At 41.3% G+C, this 16,810-nt stretch overlaps 1 protein-coding gene across 3 annotated transcripts in view; it reads left to right on the top strand.

Moving 5' to 3' along the window:
• Insr (insulin receptor) overlaps nt 1-16,810 on the top strand; it is a 900,533-nt gene that overhangs the window by 125,898 nt on the left and 757,825 nt on the right. For 2 of the 3 annotated variants that reach the window (XM_052168340.1, XM_052168339.1), the window contains exon 21: nt 1,237-6,342. In XM_052168340.1, the coding sequence (XP_052024300.1) occupies nt 1,237-1,591 (355 nt within the window). In that variant the 3' untranslated portion in view covers nt 1,592-6,342. Of the gene's footprint in view, nt 1-1,236; nt 6,343-16,810 lie in introns of those variants that run through there. The other variant, XR_007975038.1, reaches the window with a different exon arrangement.

Here is a 16,810-nt window from a genome sequence, read left to right as displayed (position 1 = left end):
GACAACACAGTGGCCCTGTGTGGTCGAAGCTTGAATATAGTCATAGGCATTGCACAGATGCATCAATGAGACGATATATATTAGCTATCACTGCTAGGGAATATCTGAGAAGTTGTACTTAAAGGAAGAGAGACTTAATTAACTGTGGCTCAATTTCAGAGGCTCCACTGCTCCTGGTATTTTCTTTTGAATGAGCTGGAAACTAGTTCCCTGTGTTTGGCCCATATAGTTGTACCTGCCAAGGTTCAAGAATACTGCCATGAAGGGCCTTTAAGCCTAGAATGACTGTTGGGTTCAGGGAAGCCTGTCCAAGCAGCCCAGGGAGGGGTGAAACGCACCGTCCCTTGGCTCTGAGGCATCAGAGACAGTTATGCATGTTGTGATAAATGATGTACAAGTCTGCCCAGTTTCTGCCCTTTTTAAAAATCTCTGATGACATAATGAAACCTGACCAAAAGCGATTTAGGGGAGGAAGGATGTAGTTGGATCACTGTTGGGCAAGCAGGAACTCAAGCACCTAGTTACACGCCATCCTCGGTCAGGAGCAGAGAGAGAAGTGTGTGGATGGGCGTGGCTTGCTTGCTCTCTATGAACAACACTCTATGACGTTCAGGAGCCCCCTGCCCAGGGTGTGTTGCTGTCCACAAAGAGCTAACAATCCACAAGCCCCAGAGGTACGCTCATAGCCCAACTTATTCTGAACTTTTTCTCAGTTGGGGCTATTTTTCCAGTTGACATCTTCTTGGGCTCCCTTATGCTACCCCCTTACCCATCTCTTTCCATCTCTTTCCTCTTCCCTTCCCATTTTCCCTATTTTCTCTTTTTTTTTCCTATTTCCACTTCTTTTGTTTCTCTCCTCTGCCCTCCCTCATCCTTCACTGAACATTGTCCCTCTTTGTATTTTTTTATTTAGAGACACTGGTCTCACTAAGTTGCCCAGACTGGCCTGAAAGTCACTCTAACCTGACAGACCTTGAATTTACAGTTCTCCTACCTCAGCCTTCCAGAGTAGCTAGGATGACAAGCGTGCACTACCATGTCTGTCTGGCTTGCTTTTCAAAATGGTCTTTCAGTCCTGCTAGAATTGTTGATCCAGCCTTGACTACCATCTGGGCATACAGCCACAGCCAAGGCAAGGACTCCCACTACTTGAATGTGGTCTGTAGTGGGGCAGTTCAGGAGGGAGCAGCCTGACTGCACCTTGAAGCTGATCCACCCTGGTTCCTGTCTCCACAGCACTGACCTGATGCGCATGTGCTGGCAGTTCAACCCCAAGATGAGGCCAACGTTCCTGGAAATTGTCAACCTGCTCAAGGATGACCTCCATCCCAGCTTTCCAGAAGTTTCCTTCTTCTACAGCGAGGAGAACAAGGCGCCTGAGAGCGAGGAGCTAGAGATGGAGTTTGAGGACATGGAGAATGTCCCCTTGGATCGTTCCTCTCACTGTCAGAGAGAAGATGCTGGGGGCCGGGAGGGAGGGTCCTCCCTGAGCAGCAAACGGACCTATGACGAACACATCCCCTACAGTCACATGAACGGGGGCAAGAAAAATGGGCGAGTCCTCACCCTGCCGAGGTCAAACCCCTCCTAACAGCGTCTTCTGGGGGAAGGTTCTTTAATTTTCTTTCTTTTTTTAAAAAAAAACTCTTCTGTAGTTTGACTGCCTCCAGGAAACTCAGGATTATCAGGACTCTACCCAGATGTGAAACTGAGCTCAGAGATAGTTCATACACATTTCTGTTTGTCTTTTGACCTGAAAACACACAAGTGTGATTGCCAACCCTGCGAGCCTGTGGAGGGCTAACTGTGAACCTACAGGGGTTGGGCTTTCCATACGCCCTTCCCTGCCCCCACGGTATCAAACCAAGATTTTAGTGTTGTTGCTGTTGTTTTCCCCCTAGATTGGAAGAATGTACCTGTTCTTACAGATATTTTCCTTCTTTTGCTAGTGTCTGAGTTATGGCTGTCAAAGACAGACTTGATTTATGGAGCACAAGTCAGAAAGCAAAGAAGAAACTGACAGAAAACAAAACAAAACACAACCTGACCCACAGAACCTGGTTCTAGAATTCCAGGCTTTGCAGGGTTGCGCTTTGAGAAGGTTTCATTCATCTGAGAGAAGGATTGATTTTAGTTTTAATTTTTTTCCTCATTCACAAAATCAGTTCCTCAAATTGACCAATAGCTGCTGCTTTTGTATTTTATTTTGGGAAAGGGTGTGTACTCCTAAGTGTGTGCTCATCTGCACACCTGTGTGCATTTGTGTGTGTGTGTGTTGTGTCCAGGTTAGAGATCACAGGGTGGGGTGGGATGGGGTGGGGCTGTGTGTGTAAAATATTCTCTGGACTGATGCTTGGTGAATTGGCTCATGAAGCTCCTGCTGCTTGGAGTGGGTGACCTCATATTGTCCTCTTCCTTCTCGTTAACTGAGAGTCTGTGCCCTTGAGAGATCCTTGTCAGTCACGTCAGAAGTCTTGCTCAGGTGTCTTCTTCCCCTTCCCTTAGGTGATATTTTCCAAAAACAGAGGGAAGATTATTTGGTCTAGATTCATTGAGGATCTTTGAAAGACCAAACAATGCAAAGGACACACACGCACACACACACACACACTGTAGAAGGTAGTAAGGCAACAATTTTGAGAATATATATCTAACATATTTAAAGCTTATGGGATCTCTGGCATGAGCCTAATAAGTTATTATTTCCTTGGGAGCAGGGGAAGTGGTGGGCACATCTGCCTGTGTGGGGAGATAGGGCAATACGTGAGTAGCCTCTGTGTTTGGTCTTTGAAACACATATTTTTCTGGGAATTATACCACATTAGCTGCTAGCCTTTTAGGACTCGGGGAGTTCTTGTGGAGTTTGTGGGTAACTGGATTTTTGACTGGTTCAGATAGTAACATTGACTGGATGTTTCTTGCTTGGATACACTGGTGGTGACCTGGAGCTGAGATGGCCTTCCAGAACACCTGTGTTCATCTGGTTTTTCTCTGCTTGTGTACCTCACTTCTTCAAGGCCTATACTTTGCTCGATCATTGAATAAACATACTAAATTCAGATCCCAAAGACCAATGACACAGACTTTGAGAACACTAAGCAATATATCTAAGGAGGTTACCCTTCGGATCCCTGTTGGCCTCCTCTACCATTGGGGCATCTGGCTGTTCTCCACACTAAACTCCCACAGCTGCTCTTGGTGCCCAGGGATCTCAGCTTGGGCCAGATGTAGTGCCTGAGTCTATTTCTCAGGTGCTTGTGTTTTAGTCTCTAGAGACTAAAGTCTGGAGGAGAAAACATCAGAGACTTTCTTCTCACCACCAAGAAGTCGTGAAAGGACGTGAACTCACAACTTTTCTTTGCATAAAACCACAGCTGCTCAAGTAAAAGAAACAACTATGGTGAACTCAAAATCCTCCCAGAGGTTCTTTCCTGCGTGCATTTCCTCACAAATATTTGATACCTTTTTTCTCCCGTAGGAGATATGAGATAAAGACACACTGACCACCCCCAAATCCTCTTGCTTCTTGGTTGAGAACACAAGGAAACGTAAATCCTGGTTGCCAATTGCTGTCCAATATATATTAGAAAAATTGCAACATGTAAAAATGTTACCAGGGAACCCAATGATTGATACAAGAAGTAAGAGTTACAGTTTCGTTTACCCAAAACACTTTGTAAATAGAAGGTCTGTGCATCAATGGAAGACACCATAGGTCTGGATAATTTTTGTTTGTTTTTCCTTTTCACAGTAAATTTGTAGTAATGCTATCCTAGCAGAATTTTTCACACCTTTCTAATTCAAAAGGTTTTCTTATAGTACTGGGGAAAGTATTTATTTTAATATATAAAATCACTCTTGAAAATCACTTTTGTAAAAAAAAAATGGTATGCATGTAAATTTTTTTATCAAGGAAAAATAAAATCAGGTAAGAGTGGGTCATTTTTCTTTCCTCCTTAGTACAGTCTACCTCAGTGTCTTATTAGGATGTGGTTCAGTAACAGATGTTGAGGCTTCAGGATTCTGACTGAATCATTCTCTGAGATGGGGAGACCTTTGAATGCCAGGAACTAGGCATTGAATGCTGTGTACCAGGTGACCTTTGAGATGCCCGGAACTAGGAAGAATTTTGAAGGAGAGAGTTGGGATTAAAAGTTAGAGCCTTCCCGTGAACCCAGAGTCTTTGTGTTCTTGTGAGTATAACCTCCTTCTAAAAGCCCATCTGCTGACTGCACACTCCTCACACACAAGCCACACTTCAGGTTATCATAATTTAGCCTCTTCAAGAGGTCCCTAATCTAAGGTCTTTTGGTGAAAAGTGGGTGTTCCTTTTACTGATGAAGCTATGAGCACCTTCAGATGTCACATGAAATCCCCCCTCACCCCCAGACATGAATGCAAAGGAAATCTGGATTCTCTGACCATTATTTCTTACCCTGTTTAGACCCATGAGATAATTTATAGGCAGCTCCTACACAAATAGTCAATGCAAGGGTATTTGGGGAAATCCTAATATAAAACCTATCCATTTCCTGAACATATCTTAATAAAATAGGAACCCTATGCTGGGGTTTGGTTGACTTCAAGCTGACACTGTTTGGCCTTGTGCACTCTTGAGAACTCTGGAAATCAAGATGGGGTCAGCATGGCTCCTGGTTTCAAGCTTTGCCACATTATTTCACTTTAGGACACTGTCCTTGAAAAATTTACTCTTTTCCATATTTTCTGGAGAGGTGTACCAACTTGGGTGATCCTAACAAAAAGAACTCCACTAATTCCATTTTGATATCTACTGCTGCTGGGAAGGAACCAAGTAGCTACTGGGTTATGAGACTCATTTTGGTTTCAGATGATGTTAGCTTTGTAAGAGAACAATGTTGAGACCTAGAAAGTCGTGCCTACCCTGGGAGTTTGTAGTCATGGGTGTGTGCGTGCGTGTGTGTGTGTGTGTGTGTGTGTGTGTGTGAGAGAGAGAGAGAGAGAGAGAGAGAGAGAGAGAGAGAACAAACCCAAGTTACATTGATAGTTCTTGTGTTTTGAAAGATGTCTCATTATTTTAAAACTACTTTTATGATCATGGTGAAAGCCATGCAGTTATTTCTTCCAGGATAGTAGTGGGCATGTTTTCTGTCTGGTTCAGTGATGTCAAGCACACACACATCAGGAATGTTCTTGTACTTGGAGCCTTCCTAAGTGTTTCCTTGTCATTTGAAGCTAGCTTTTTCAAGCCCTGATGGCTTTCTGGGTTTAGGCTGAGCACAGTTTGGGAGAGTGTGGAGATTGGCAGGAAGAGCTAAACTGTATTTGGTGGCAGTTGGGAGTGGTGCCACCAACACAAGTAAAAATCACCCTTACTATCTTATCAGGACAGACATTCTACCACGCAGAATGGTTATTGGGTTAAGGACTGTAATTTTATTTGAAACCCACCATAACACTGGCTGGTGGGCAGTATCACTGTGAGAGTCTGGTCCATACTGGTGATCTTGGTAAATGAATGATGGTTGTTCAGGCAATGGTTCTTCTACTTTATGATAGGTGGATGTATTCCAGATTTTAGCTGATGAATTCTTGACAACATAGGCTCTTCAAAAATTATGGTTTTGTCAGACATGGGAAAAGAATAATGCTGATTTTGTGTAAATGGTGCACATAGCATATAACCATTTTTAGAAAACCTTCCAGAATGTTCCTCAGAATATGAATTTATACAAGAGATGAAGTTGGGGAATAGGAACACCAGATTATTGCTTGCTGTTTAAACTACATGAAATAATATGATGGTCTTTTAAGAGGTCATGACCGAAGGCATATGCATCCTCAGATAGTACTCAAGAAATGGAGATCAATAAGAATTTGAGCTAGCTTGATACCAATCAGGATACAGAGTCAGTCTGGTCAATTTTTTAACTGTATGTGGATCATTTAATAAATAAACAAAATGAAAGAAAAAACTTGCTAAAAATCAGATCATGGTCCTGGAACCCTTGTTATTATTTGAGAAGAAAGGAAGGACCCTCAAATGTGTGTGTGTCCATTCACATGTGCAGGAATGGCTTGTTTGGTCCTTATCCTTTGTATCAAAGTTGCTGCTCCTTTCCCCTTTATGTGCCTGGGTGGCTATATCCCATGTGTCAACGATGTGGGGTCAAATGTGCCATAGCACTGCAGAAAACGCAGAAATACAAAACCCACCCGAAGCACAGTGACATTTCCTACAAGAGCCAAGTAGCATCATGTACAGACTATGCCTTTTTTGTGTGGGGAGGAGAGGGACTGAGATTGTTCTGCATGTATTATACAGGCTAATTACTTGTTTATATTAAAATTTGGAATAAATTATCTTGAGACTATTTTTTCGTGTAGTATCCAGGTTGGTCTGGATGGGGCTGTGACTTTGAGATTTGCTATATTAAAGGAAAGCCTATACATTTATGTGTATTCATATATGCAGATACACATGTGTGAGTGCTCATGTGTATACATATGTATGCAAGAGTGTCTCTTAGGAGCTGGCCACCATTATTTTTGAGACAGGGTCTCTCAGAGATGCCCAGCCAGTGAACTCCAGTGATATGTCTGGCTCTTCCTCCACATACCACCACGTTCACTTTTTAAGAAAATGTTGGTTTGGGGGTTTAAACATTTAAAAATGGCTAACAAGTGCTTATGGCCAATCTATCATTGAAAATGCATTTAGTCCTACTTCAGAAAACCTCAGAGTCTTTTACAGTCTCAAGATGCCTTAAAAGTCCAAAGTCTCTTCTGAGATTCATGCAATTTCTTAACTGTAATCCATGTACAATCAAAATAAAATGGCAGATCCCATACTTCCAACAGACAATGGCATAGGAGGTACCTTACTGTTCCAAAAGGGAGGAAGGGGAGTATAGTGGAGAAATATTGGATGAAAGCAAGTCCAAAAGCCAGCAGGACAAACTCAAATTCTACATCGCCATGTCTGATGTCAAAGTACTCTTCAAATCTCCAACCTCTCAGCTTTGTTGACAACAACCTATCTCCCTCTCTTGGGCTAGTTCCACTTCCCATCTACAGCCTTCCATGGCATCTCTGACATCTTGGGATCTCTAGTACAACCCAGATGTTGCCTTCACAGTGTCATGAAATGACCTGTCTGGGCCTCAGTGGCTCTTCTTCGTTATGGAGAGAGGTTCTATGATCCATTTCCTGTATCCCTGACTAAAGCCAATCACATGGCTCAATCTGCCAACTTGTGCTACTCGCTGGTGCTGGAGCATGACTCCCTCCTTCAGTTATGGTTGCACCACCTTTCTGTGGCCCTTCTCTGCCTAAGCTTCCCTTTAATTCCTTTTCAAGTTGGAAGCTTAGCAGAGTAGGGTGTCGCCTGAGGTCAGCACTCCCTTATACCCACAGTTCAATTTACCTTCAACAGTGTCTTCCATGCTCCTACTAGGGCAGCCCATTAAGCTCCACCCAAGCTATCTACACATTTTTTTCAGTGCAAGGTCCCAAAGCCTTCCATATTCCAACAAACAGCATGGATAGGCTTGCCACAGCAATGTTCCAGTTCCTGGTATCAACTTCTGTCTTAGTCTCTGTGAAGAGGCACCATGATCAAGGCAATCTTATAAAAAATTCACTTAATTGGGGGGCTTGCTTGCAGTTTTAGAGTCCATTACCATATACAGAGAGGGAAAATTTCCTGAACAGAAGACCAATGGCTCATGATTTAAGATCAACAATTGACAAATGGGACCTCAAAAAATTGCAAAGCTTCTGTAAGGCAAAGGACACTGTCAATAGGACAAAATGGCAACCAACAGATTGGGAAAAGATCTTTACCAATCCTACATCCAATTGAGGACTAATATCCAATGTATACAAAGAACTCAAAAAGTTAAGACTCCAGAGAATCAAATAACCCTATTAAAAATGGAGTTCAGAGCTAAACAAAGAATTCTCAACTGAGGAATACTGAATGGTAGAGAAACACCTAAAGAAATGTTCAACATCCTTAGTCATCAGGGAAATTCAAACCAAAACAAACCTGAGATTCCACCTCCCACCAGTCAGAATGGCTAAGATCAGAAACTCCGGAGATAGCAGGTGCTGGTGAGGATGTGGAGAAAGTGGAACACTCCTCCACTGCTGGTGGGATTGCAAATTATTTTTGCAATTTATTATTTTGTAATTTATTATTAAATAAATCTGGAAATTATTTTGGTGGCTCCTCAGAAAGTTGGACATAGTACTACTAGAAGACCAGTCTTACCACTACTGGGCATATAACCAGAAGATGCTCCAACATGTAATAAGGACACATGCTCTACTATGTTCATAGCAGCCTTATTTACAATAGCCAGAAGCTGGAAAGAACCCAGATGTCCCACAACAGAGGAATGGATACAGAAAATGTGTTATATTTACACAATGGAATATACTACTCAGCTGTTAAAAACAATGAGTTTGTGAAATTCATAGGCAAATGGATGGAACTAGAAACTATCATCCTGAGTGAAGTAACCCAATCACAAAAGAACACACATGGCATGTACTCACTGATAAGTGGCTATTAGCCCCAAAGCTCAGAATACCCAAGATACATTTTACAGGCCACATGAAACCCAAGAAGAAAGAGCACAGTGAGTACTTGGTTCTTCTGAGAAGGGGAACAGAATAATCATGGAAGCAAATATGGAGATAAAGGATAGAGCAGAGACTGAAGGAAAGGCCGTCCAGAGACTGCCCCACCTGGAGATTCATCCCTTATACAGTCACCAAACCCTGACACTATTGTGGATGCCTAGAAATGTTTGCTGAAAGGAGCCTGATTTGGCTGTCTCCTGATAGGCTCTGCCAGAGCCTTACAAATACAGAGCCAGATGCTAGCAGCCAACCATTGGACTCTGTGTGGGTCCCAAATGGAGGAGTTAGAGAAAGGACTGAGAGAAATGAAGGGGTTTGCAACCTCATAGGAAGAACAACAATATCAACCAACCAGATCCCCCAGGGTTCTCAGGGACTAAGCCATCACCCGAGGAGTACACATGGCTCCAGCTGCATATGTAGCAGAGGATTGCCTTGTCAGGCATCAATGGGAGGAGAATGGTCCTATGAAGGGGCTTGATAGATGTCCAAGTGTAGGGGAATCAAGGGCGGGGAGGTGGGAATGGGTGGGGGGAACATCCTCATAGAAGCAGGAGGAAGGATCTGGGAGAGGGAGTTTCCAGGAGAGGGAAAAACCGGGAAAGGAGATAACATTTGAAATGTAAATAAAGAAAATATCTTAAAAAAAAAAGAATTGCAAAATTTCTGTAAGGCAAAGGACACTGTCCTTGGTACAAAATGGGAAACAACAAATTGGGAAAATATCTTTACCAACCCTACATCCATTAGACAGCTAGTATCTAATATATACAAAGAACTCAAAAAATTAGAGTCCAGAAAACCAAATAACACTATTAAAAAATGGGGTACAGAGCTAAACAAAAAATTCTCAACTGAGGAATACCGAATGGCTGAGAAGCACCTAAAGAAATGTTCAACATCCTTAGTCATCAGAGAAATGCAAGTCAAAACAGTGGGGACATTCTACTTCCCACCAGTCAGAACAGCTAAGACTCAGGTGAGAGCAGGTTCTGATGAGGATGTGGAGAAAGAGGAACAATCCTTCATTGCTCATGGGATTGCAATCTGGTACAACCACTCTGGAAATCAGTTTGGCAGTTCCTCAGAAAAATAGACTACCAGAGGACCCAGCTATACCACTCCTGAGCATATCACCAGAAGATGCTCCAACTGGTATAGTCTTTGCCTTGAGTAGCAACAACTCTGTCGCCAACAGAGGCACAGAATATTGATTAGAAATTGATCTTTGCATTATTCTCTGTGTAGAATCAGCTCTTACAGCATTGTTACTGACACTGTGGTTGGATTTAAATCAACTTCTCTCTCATAATACACTAGAAACCAAAGGAGTCAATAACATGTTTTTCAGGAAGTAAAAACAAACAGTTCTGGTATTTTCTTATTCTCTGACATCCAGAATACATCTTAATTTAAACCAGCCTCTCCAACTTAATAGCATTCCTTTGATGTTTGTTTTAAAGTAAAATCATTTAAACATATGTGCCCTTTAACATTATGTTCAGGATTTACGTGTCACATCATCTTCTAAAGATAAAGGTTATACATAATTGAATAAAATATGATTTTTGTAAAACGTATTTTAACTATAGTTAGAGAAAACATTCTTATTAGATAAAAAATAGAAAAACCTATTTTATTTTAAATATGCTAGTATTCCAAATTCCTTCATATATATGTATGTGTGTACGTGTATGGCTATTAGTGAATATATATATATATATATATATATATATATATATATATATATATATATATACACACACACACACATATATACACACATATATATACACATATATATATACATATATATACATACATATATATATACATACACTATGAATATATTGCATATATATGGTTATTAGTGAATTACTATTACTAAGCTAAGGGCTCTGCCAATTTATGTATCTAGCTCTGTATGCATATTACTAACCTTCTCCATTATGTGGCGTGTTCCAGAAAACTTCACTACTGCATCTCTCTGAGGACAAGCCATGTCCCTCTCTTCTTAGGATAATATAACATGTGAGAACTATTCCTAAGCTTAACAAAGGAAGGTTTGGGGACATTTGTCTTGAGTTCATACTTAATGACTTTTGTATATGAAATATATACTTTAGGTGCATTAGTCAACCTATTATCAAAAATACCTACCTTGATACAGTTAAATGATCATACAATTAGGTGTATAGAGGGTCATAGACACACACACACACACACACACACACACACACACAGAAAAGCACCAGTACTGATAAAATGAGAAGGCAAGCATTTGCCTTGAAGACAGCCAGGCTCAGTGGAGCTGTCAAGGGTGAGCATCCAACCAGGCCAAGCTGTGGTCAGCTGTTTTCTGACTTAGGTCTCAAGTGAGCTCAATCTTCTCAGTTAACTACATGGTCTCTGGCCTAACAACTTTAGGTGCATTATAGTTTTTGTGGAAGACACAACCTAAATGTGATGATAGGGAAAAGGTTAGGAAAAGGGACTACATGATCAGGCAGAGTTTTCAAATACTGTTCAAAGGCTACAGTTAGAAGTAAGCCGGGAAAAAGAAACATTTGTTGTCAAATAGACACCTAGAACAATAGTGTATTTTCCTTGAATTCTGAGCATTTATAACACTTTAAACATCCCCCCTTGTGTGATTTTTACACAAAGTCAATTTACAATAGGCAAGCGATGATGGACTGTCCAGCTGGATATATGGTCTGATGTGTTTCATTTCTTAGAAGAGACCAGGCTTTCTCAGAAAAAGGTTGGCCATTTCATTATCTCTACAGATACTTGTGTATATACAATTGCATTTTGAATACAGAGACATTCACACACTTACACAACTACAATTAAACTTTCAAAGAGAAACTTTCTAAAGGGTATTTGTTTCTTATAGAAATAAAATAAAAATAACTGAATTTCAAAGGGCAAGGAAAGCTATCCACAGGAGACCTCTGTTTTATTGTTTTAGCTCATGGAGCAAATATTTTAGTGGTTTCGGTCTTGTTCCTTCAACAAATGTCCACACTAAAAATGGCCAGCCAGGTTAACAGACACTGGCCTAATGCTAGCAGCTTAGGAAACAGAAGTCTCCATCCAGAACCAATGTCCACTTCCAACTCTTACTAAATTTCTTTTCCTTTGGGAAGAATTTCCCAAATTTCTCTGGATTTATGTAGATTCCAGAGAAGTTATTCTACAGGTCTAAAACAAAATAAATCTTGCACTCTAAACCCCCCCCCAAAAAAACCCAAAATCACTAAATCAAAATAATTTATTACCCTCTATTTTTAACCATAAATGGAGACCATCAACTTTGGAATCAATGAAAAGTGAACTATTCCCTAGTTGGTTAAAATTTATTCAGATGTCACAGAATAGTGACCTGGCAGCCTGCCCGGAGGAAGGGAGGTGGAACGTTACCAATGAGCAGGCAGCTGGGCTGCACAGAATTCTTTCCGAAGACAATAGAGCATTGTCAAGACTTTTATGCTCATTATTTCATATCACACTTCCTACAGAAGAGCTTGTCAGCTCATTCAGATTCAATTTCCATTAGCTGTTCTCAGCCAAAGACTGATACCAGTGTCCAGTTGAGACCAACACAGTGGAGAGAAGGCTAATTGTACCAGAAATTGAGTCCTAAACAAGAGTATGAGGATTGCTTTCTAAGACCTCATATTGTGATTGCATACAATAATGAGACACAACATTCTTGAAGAATTCTCAATGAGAATGTGGACTTCCAAAAGAAGTCTGTATAATTAGCATTTATTTTTAACGTTAATACCCTAAAGAAAGTGGTTGTAATAGCTTCAAGTAGAATAAGCCGTGTTATTCTGGATCAATATTCTGCTAAAACATATAAAGCAATATATGAATCCACACATGCACACACATTCACTAACTTATGGAGAATGATTTCAGAGATTGAAACTGATATAATATGACAAATATTGTGAGTTCAGGCTTTGCTTTGTCTATTCTTGGAATATTTTAGCTCAGGGTAGATGATAACAGACTAATCTGTGTATGTCTCTCATATTCCCTCCAACAACAACAACAAAAGCAACAACAACAGCAAAAAACAATTCATAAAATCAAAATAGTCCAGTTCAGGGCTACAAAGAGAGTTCAGTGGTGAGATGCTTTTGGAGAAGACATATTCTTCACACATACATCACATGATTTACAACTATCTCCATGTCCAGTTATGTTCTATCTTATGATTTCCACAGGCACCAGGCCCATGAATCTCTCTCTCTCTCTCTCTCTCTCTCTCTCTCTCTCTCTCTCTCTCTCTCTCTCTCTCTCACACACACACACACACACACACACAAACACATGTAAGGAAACCTGCATAGCATACACTATTGCATAATATTAAAAAGAGAAATCCATTATTGCTAGTTTAGGTTTAGTTGTTGAGTCCCGAAAGATTGCTTTTCAAACTTAATTCCAGAAACCATCGGTCAAGAGGATTTATAAATTATGACAGGAAAAACAGAGACAACAGCAACAACAACAAAGCAAGTCCTCACTTGTACTTTATCTGGATACAATGCTTATGAGATTTCCTGGGCTAATGTAGAATTTCAATGTCTAAATAGTAGTATGTGGGAATGAAAGTCATAGAATAATGTTTTTAAGAGTCAGCAATGAAATCAAATATGTATCAAATTTACATTTACAGAAAAAATTATGTTTCTGACATGATGACTGACATTTCTTCTGATGTTTGAAAATAATTTAGTGCAAAAAATGATAGAAGTTGAAAGAAGAAAGAGGTGTCCTTGTTTATAATAGTTGAGTAGTATTCCATTGTGTAAATGAACCAGAGCGAGTATCCTTGTGATATGGTGGGGCATCTTTGGATATATGCCCAGGAATGGTTGGATCTTGTGGTAAAACTATTCCAGACTTCCAGAGTGGCTGTACAAGTTTACACTACTTCCAGAAATGGAGGAGTGTTCCTCTTGCTCTACATTCTCATTATTTATTTTTTTTTTATTTTCTATATTCTATGTTTACATTCCAAATGATTTTCCCTTTCCCGGTTCCCCCCTCCCCATAAGTTCCCTAAGCCTTCATTCATTTCTTAAGGTGCTTCTCAGCCATTCAAAGTTCTTCATGTGAAAATTCTTTGTTTAGCTCTGTACCCCATTTTTAATAGGGTTATTTGGCTCTCTGGTGTCTTGCTTCTTGAGTTCTTTATGTATATTGGATATTAGCCCTCTGTCAGATGTAGGGTTGGTGAAGATCCTTTCCCAATTTGTTGGTTGCCGTTTTGTCCACTTGACAGTGTCCGTTGCCTTACAGAAACTTTGTAATTTTATGAGGTCCCATTTGTCAATTCTTGATCTTAGAGCATAAGCTATTGGTGTTCTATTCAGGAACTTTCCCCCTGTGCCCATGTCCTCAAGGGTCTCCCCCAGTTTCTTTTCTATTAGTTTCAGTGTGTCTGGCTTTATGTGGAGGTCCTTGATCCACTTGGAGTTGAGCTTAGTACAAGGAGATAAGAGTGGATCAATTCACATTCTTCTGCAAGCTGACTTCCAGTTGAGCCAGCACCATTTGTTGAAAACGCTATCTTTTTTCCCACTGGATATTTTCAGCTCCTTTGTCAAAGATCAAGTGACCATAGGCTCCACATCATCATTAGCATGAGCTCTCACCTGGTTTTTTGATCCTAGCTTTTCAGATGGGTATAGAAAGGAATCTCAGAGTCATTTTGATTTGCATTTCCCCCATGACTAAGGACGCTGAACATTCCCTTAAGTGTTTCTCTGCCATGAGAGATTCCTCTGTTGAGAATTCTCTGTTTAGCTCTATACCCCTTATTTATTTATTTATTTATTTATTTATTTATTTAATCATTTTATTTGTTTACATTTCAAATGTAACCCTCCTTCCTGATTACCCCTCAACAGCTCCCACCCCATCTTCCTTCTCCCTCCCCCTTTGCCTCTAGAAGTGTGCTCCTCCACCCATTCACCCACTCCCTCCTAACCCCTATAGCATCCCCCTACACTGAGGAATCAAGCTTCCCTTCCCTCCCATTGATTTCAGATAAGGCCATCCTCTGCGACATATGCATCTGGAGTTCTGGCTCTCTCCATGCATACTCTTTGGTTGGTATTTAGTCCCTGGGAGCTCTGGGTGGTCTAGTTAGTTGATTTTGTTCTTCTTATGAGGTTGCAATCCCCTTCAGATCCTTCAGTCCTTCCCCTGGCTCTTCCATTGGGGTCCCCAGGTTCAGTCCTCTGTCTGTGCGTATCTGTCTGCACCTGTATTGGTCATGTGCTGGCAGAGACTCTCAGGAACAGCCATATCAGGCTCCTGTTAGCAAGCACTTCAATTCTTGGTATCAGCAATAGTGTGGGAGCGTGGTTTCTGCAGATGGATGGATCCCTAGGTGGGGTGGCTTCTGGGTGACCTTTCCTTCAATCTCTGTTCCATAGGTTTTTTTGTTGTTGTTGTTGTTTTGTTTTGTTTTGTTTTGTTTTGTTTTTTTTGCCCCTGTCTTTCCTTTGGACAGGATCATTTCTGGGTTAAAACTTTTGAGATGCATGGGTACCCCCATCCCTCAACTGGGGAGCAGGCCTATCTACTGGAGGTGGTCTCTACAATTTCTATCTCTCCTTAATTAGGTATTTTGGCTAAAGTTATTGCCATTGAGTCCTGGGAGCCTCTTGCTTCACTGGAGTCTGCAACTTTCTATTGGCTATCCCAAGTTCCCCATTCCCTACTGCTACATGTTTCTATTTAGTTTCCTGACCCTCTGTACTTCTCTCCTGTCCCTTCAAATACCTGACCCTACTCCCTCTTTTTGTCTCCTAAACATTTTAGCAGGTGTGCCAGCTGGCCATCCAGTGGGTCTCCTAACAATTGCAGTAGGGGCTGTCTCTGACTCTGTTGCCTGCCGTTGAATCCCCCTCCCAACTTGACTGCCTACCTGCTTCAGTGGGAGAGGATGTATTCAATCCTACTGGATGTTCCAGGGTGGGATGGTACCCACAAGGAGCTTCCCAATTTCTGAGGAGAAGGAGAGGGGGGGGGATTTGTAAGAGTGAGACTGGTAATGAGTGACTAGGGTGGGGCAGGGGGCAATGGAAATGGGAATAAATAAATAAATAAATAAAGTGTAAAAAGAGAAATGAAATTGATGTTAGATATAAAGATAGAGATGAGACCTTGGAAGCGAACTCCCCAGCCAGACCAGCTACACCCAGAGGAACCTCTGCTCCCAAGTTCTCTAACATAGCCAGGATCAAAGGAGTAGAGGTGAGGAGGACTTAACATCTCTCCCAACACCACTGGGGTAATTGTGACCAGCAGGACACAGGGACATAGGAATCGTGCCTGACCAGTGGCTCCTTCCTGTCTGGGCTGGTTTACCTTGGGAGCAAACTCCCCAGCCAGCCCAACATCACCCAGAGGAACCTCCACTCCCAGGCACTATAACATGCCTAGGATCCCAGGAACCTAGGAGCTTGGTCACACCAAGATTCAAGGGCCCCAGAGGTAGCTTGACATACTCAGGATATCAGGATCACAGGATCCCAGAATCACAGGACCACAGAGACAGCTAGATGCTGAGGAGTTGGGACACAACCAGGATCACAGGAAGAACAGGCTACAGTCACATATAGGGAGGGCTGGTAGTATTAGAGATAACCAGATGGCGGGAGGCAAGCCTAAGAACAGAAGCAACAGAAATGAAGGTTACTTAGCAGCATCAGAACCCTATTCTCGCACCATAGCAAGTCCTGGATACACCATCACACTGGAAAAGCAAGATTCAGATCTAAAAATCACTTCTCATCATGATGATAGAGGATTTTAAGAAGGACAAAAAATAGCTCCCTTAAAGAAATACAGGAAAACACAGGTAAACAGGTAGAAGCCCTTAGAGAGGAAACACAAAAGTCCCTTAAATAATTACAGGAAAACGCAATCAAACAGATGAAGGAAATGAACAAAACCATCCAAAATTTAAAAATGGAAATACAAAGAATAAAGAAATCACAAAGAGAGAAAAGCCTGGAGTTAGGAAACCTAGGAAAAGGATGAGGAGGCATAGACGCAAGCATCAGCAACAGAATACAAGAGATGGAAGAGAGACTCTCAGGTGCAGAAGACACCATAGAAAGCATTGACACAACAGTCAAGGAAAGTG

This window comes from Apodemus sylvaticus, chromosome 22 (genome assembly GCF_947179515.1).
Source record: "Apodemus sylvaticus chromosome 22, mApoSyl1.1, whole genome shotgun sequence".
NCBI classification, from domain to species: Eukaryota; Metazoa; Chordata; class Mammalia; order Rodentia; family Muridae; genus Apodemus; species Apodemus sylvaticus.
Note: the sequence above shows the minus strand (reverse complement) of the source record. Positions and strands in the feature narration are given on the sequence as shown.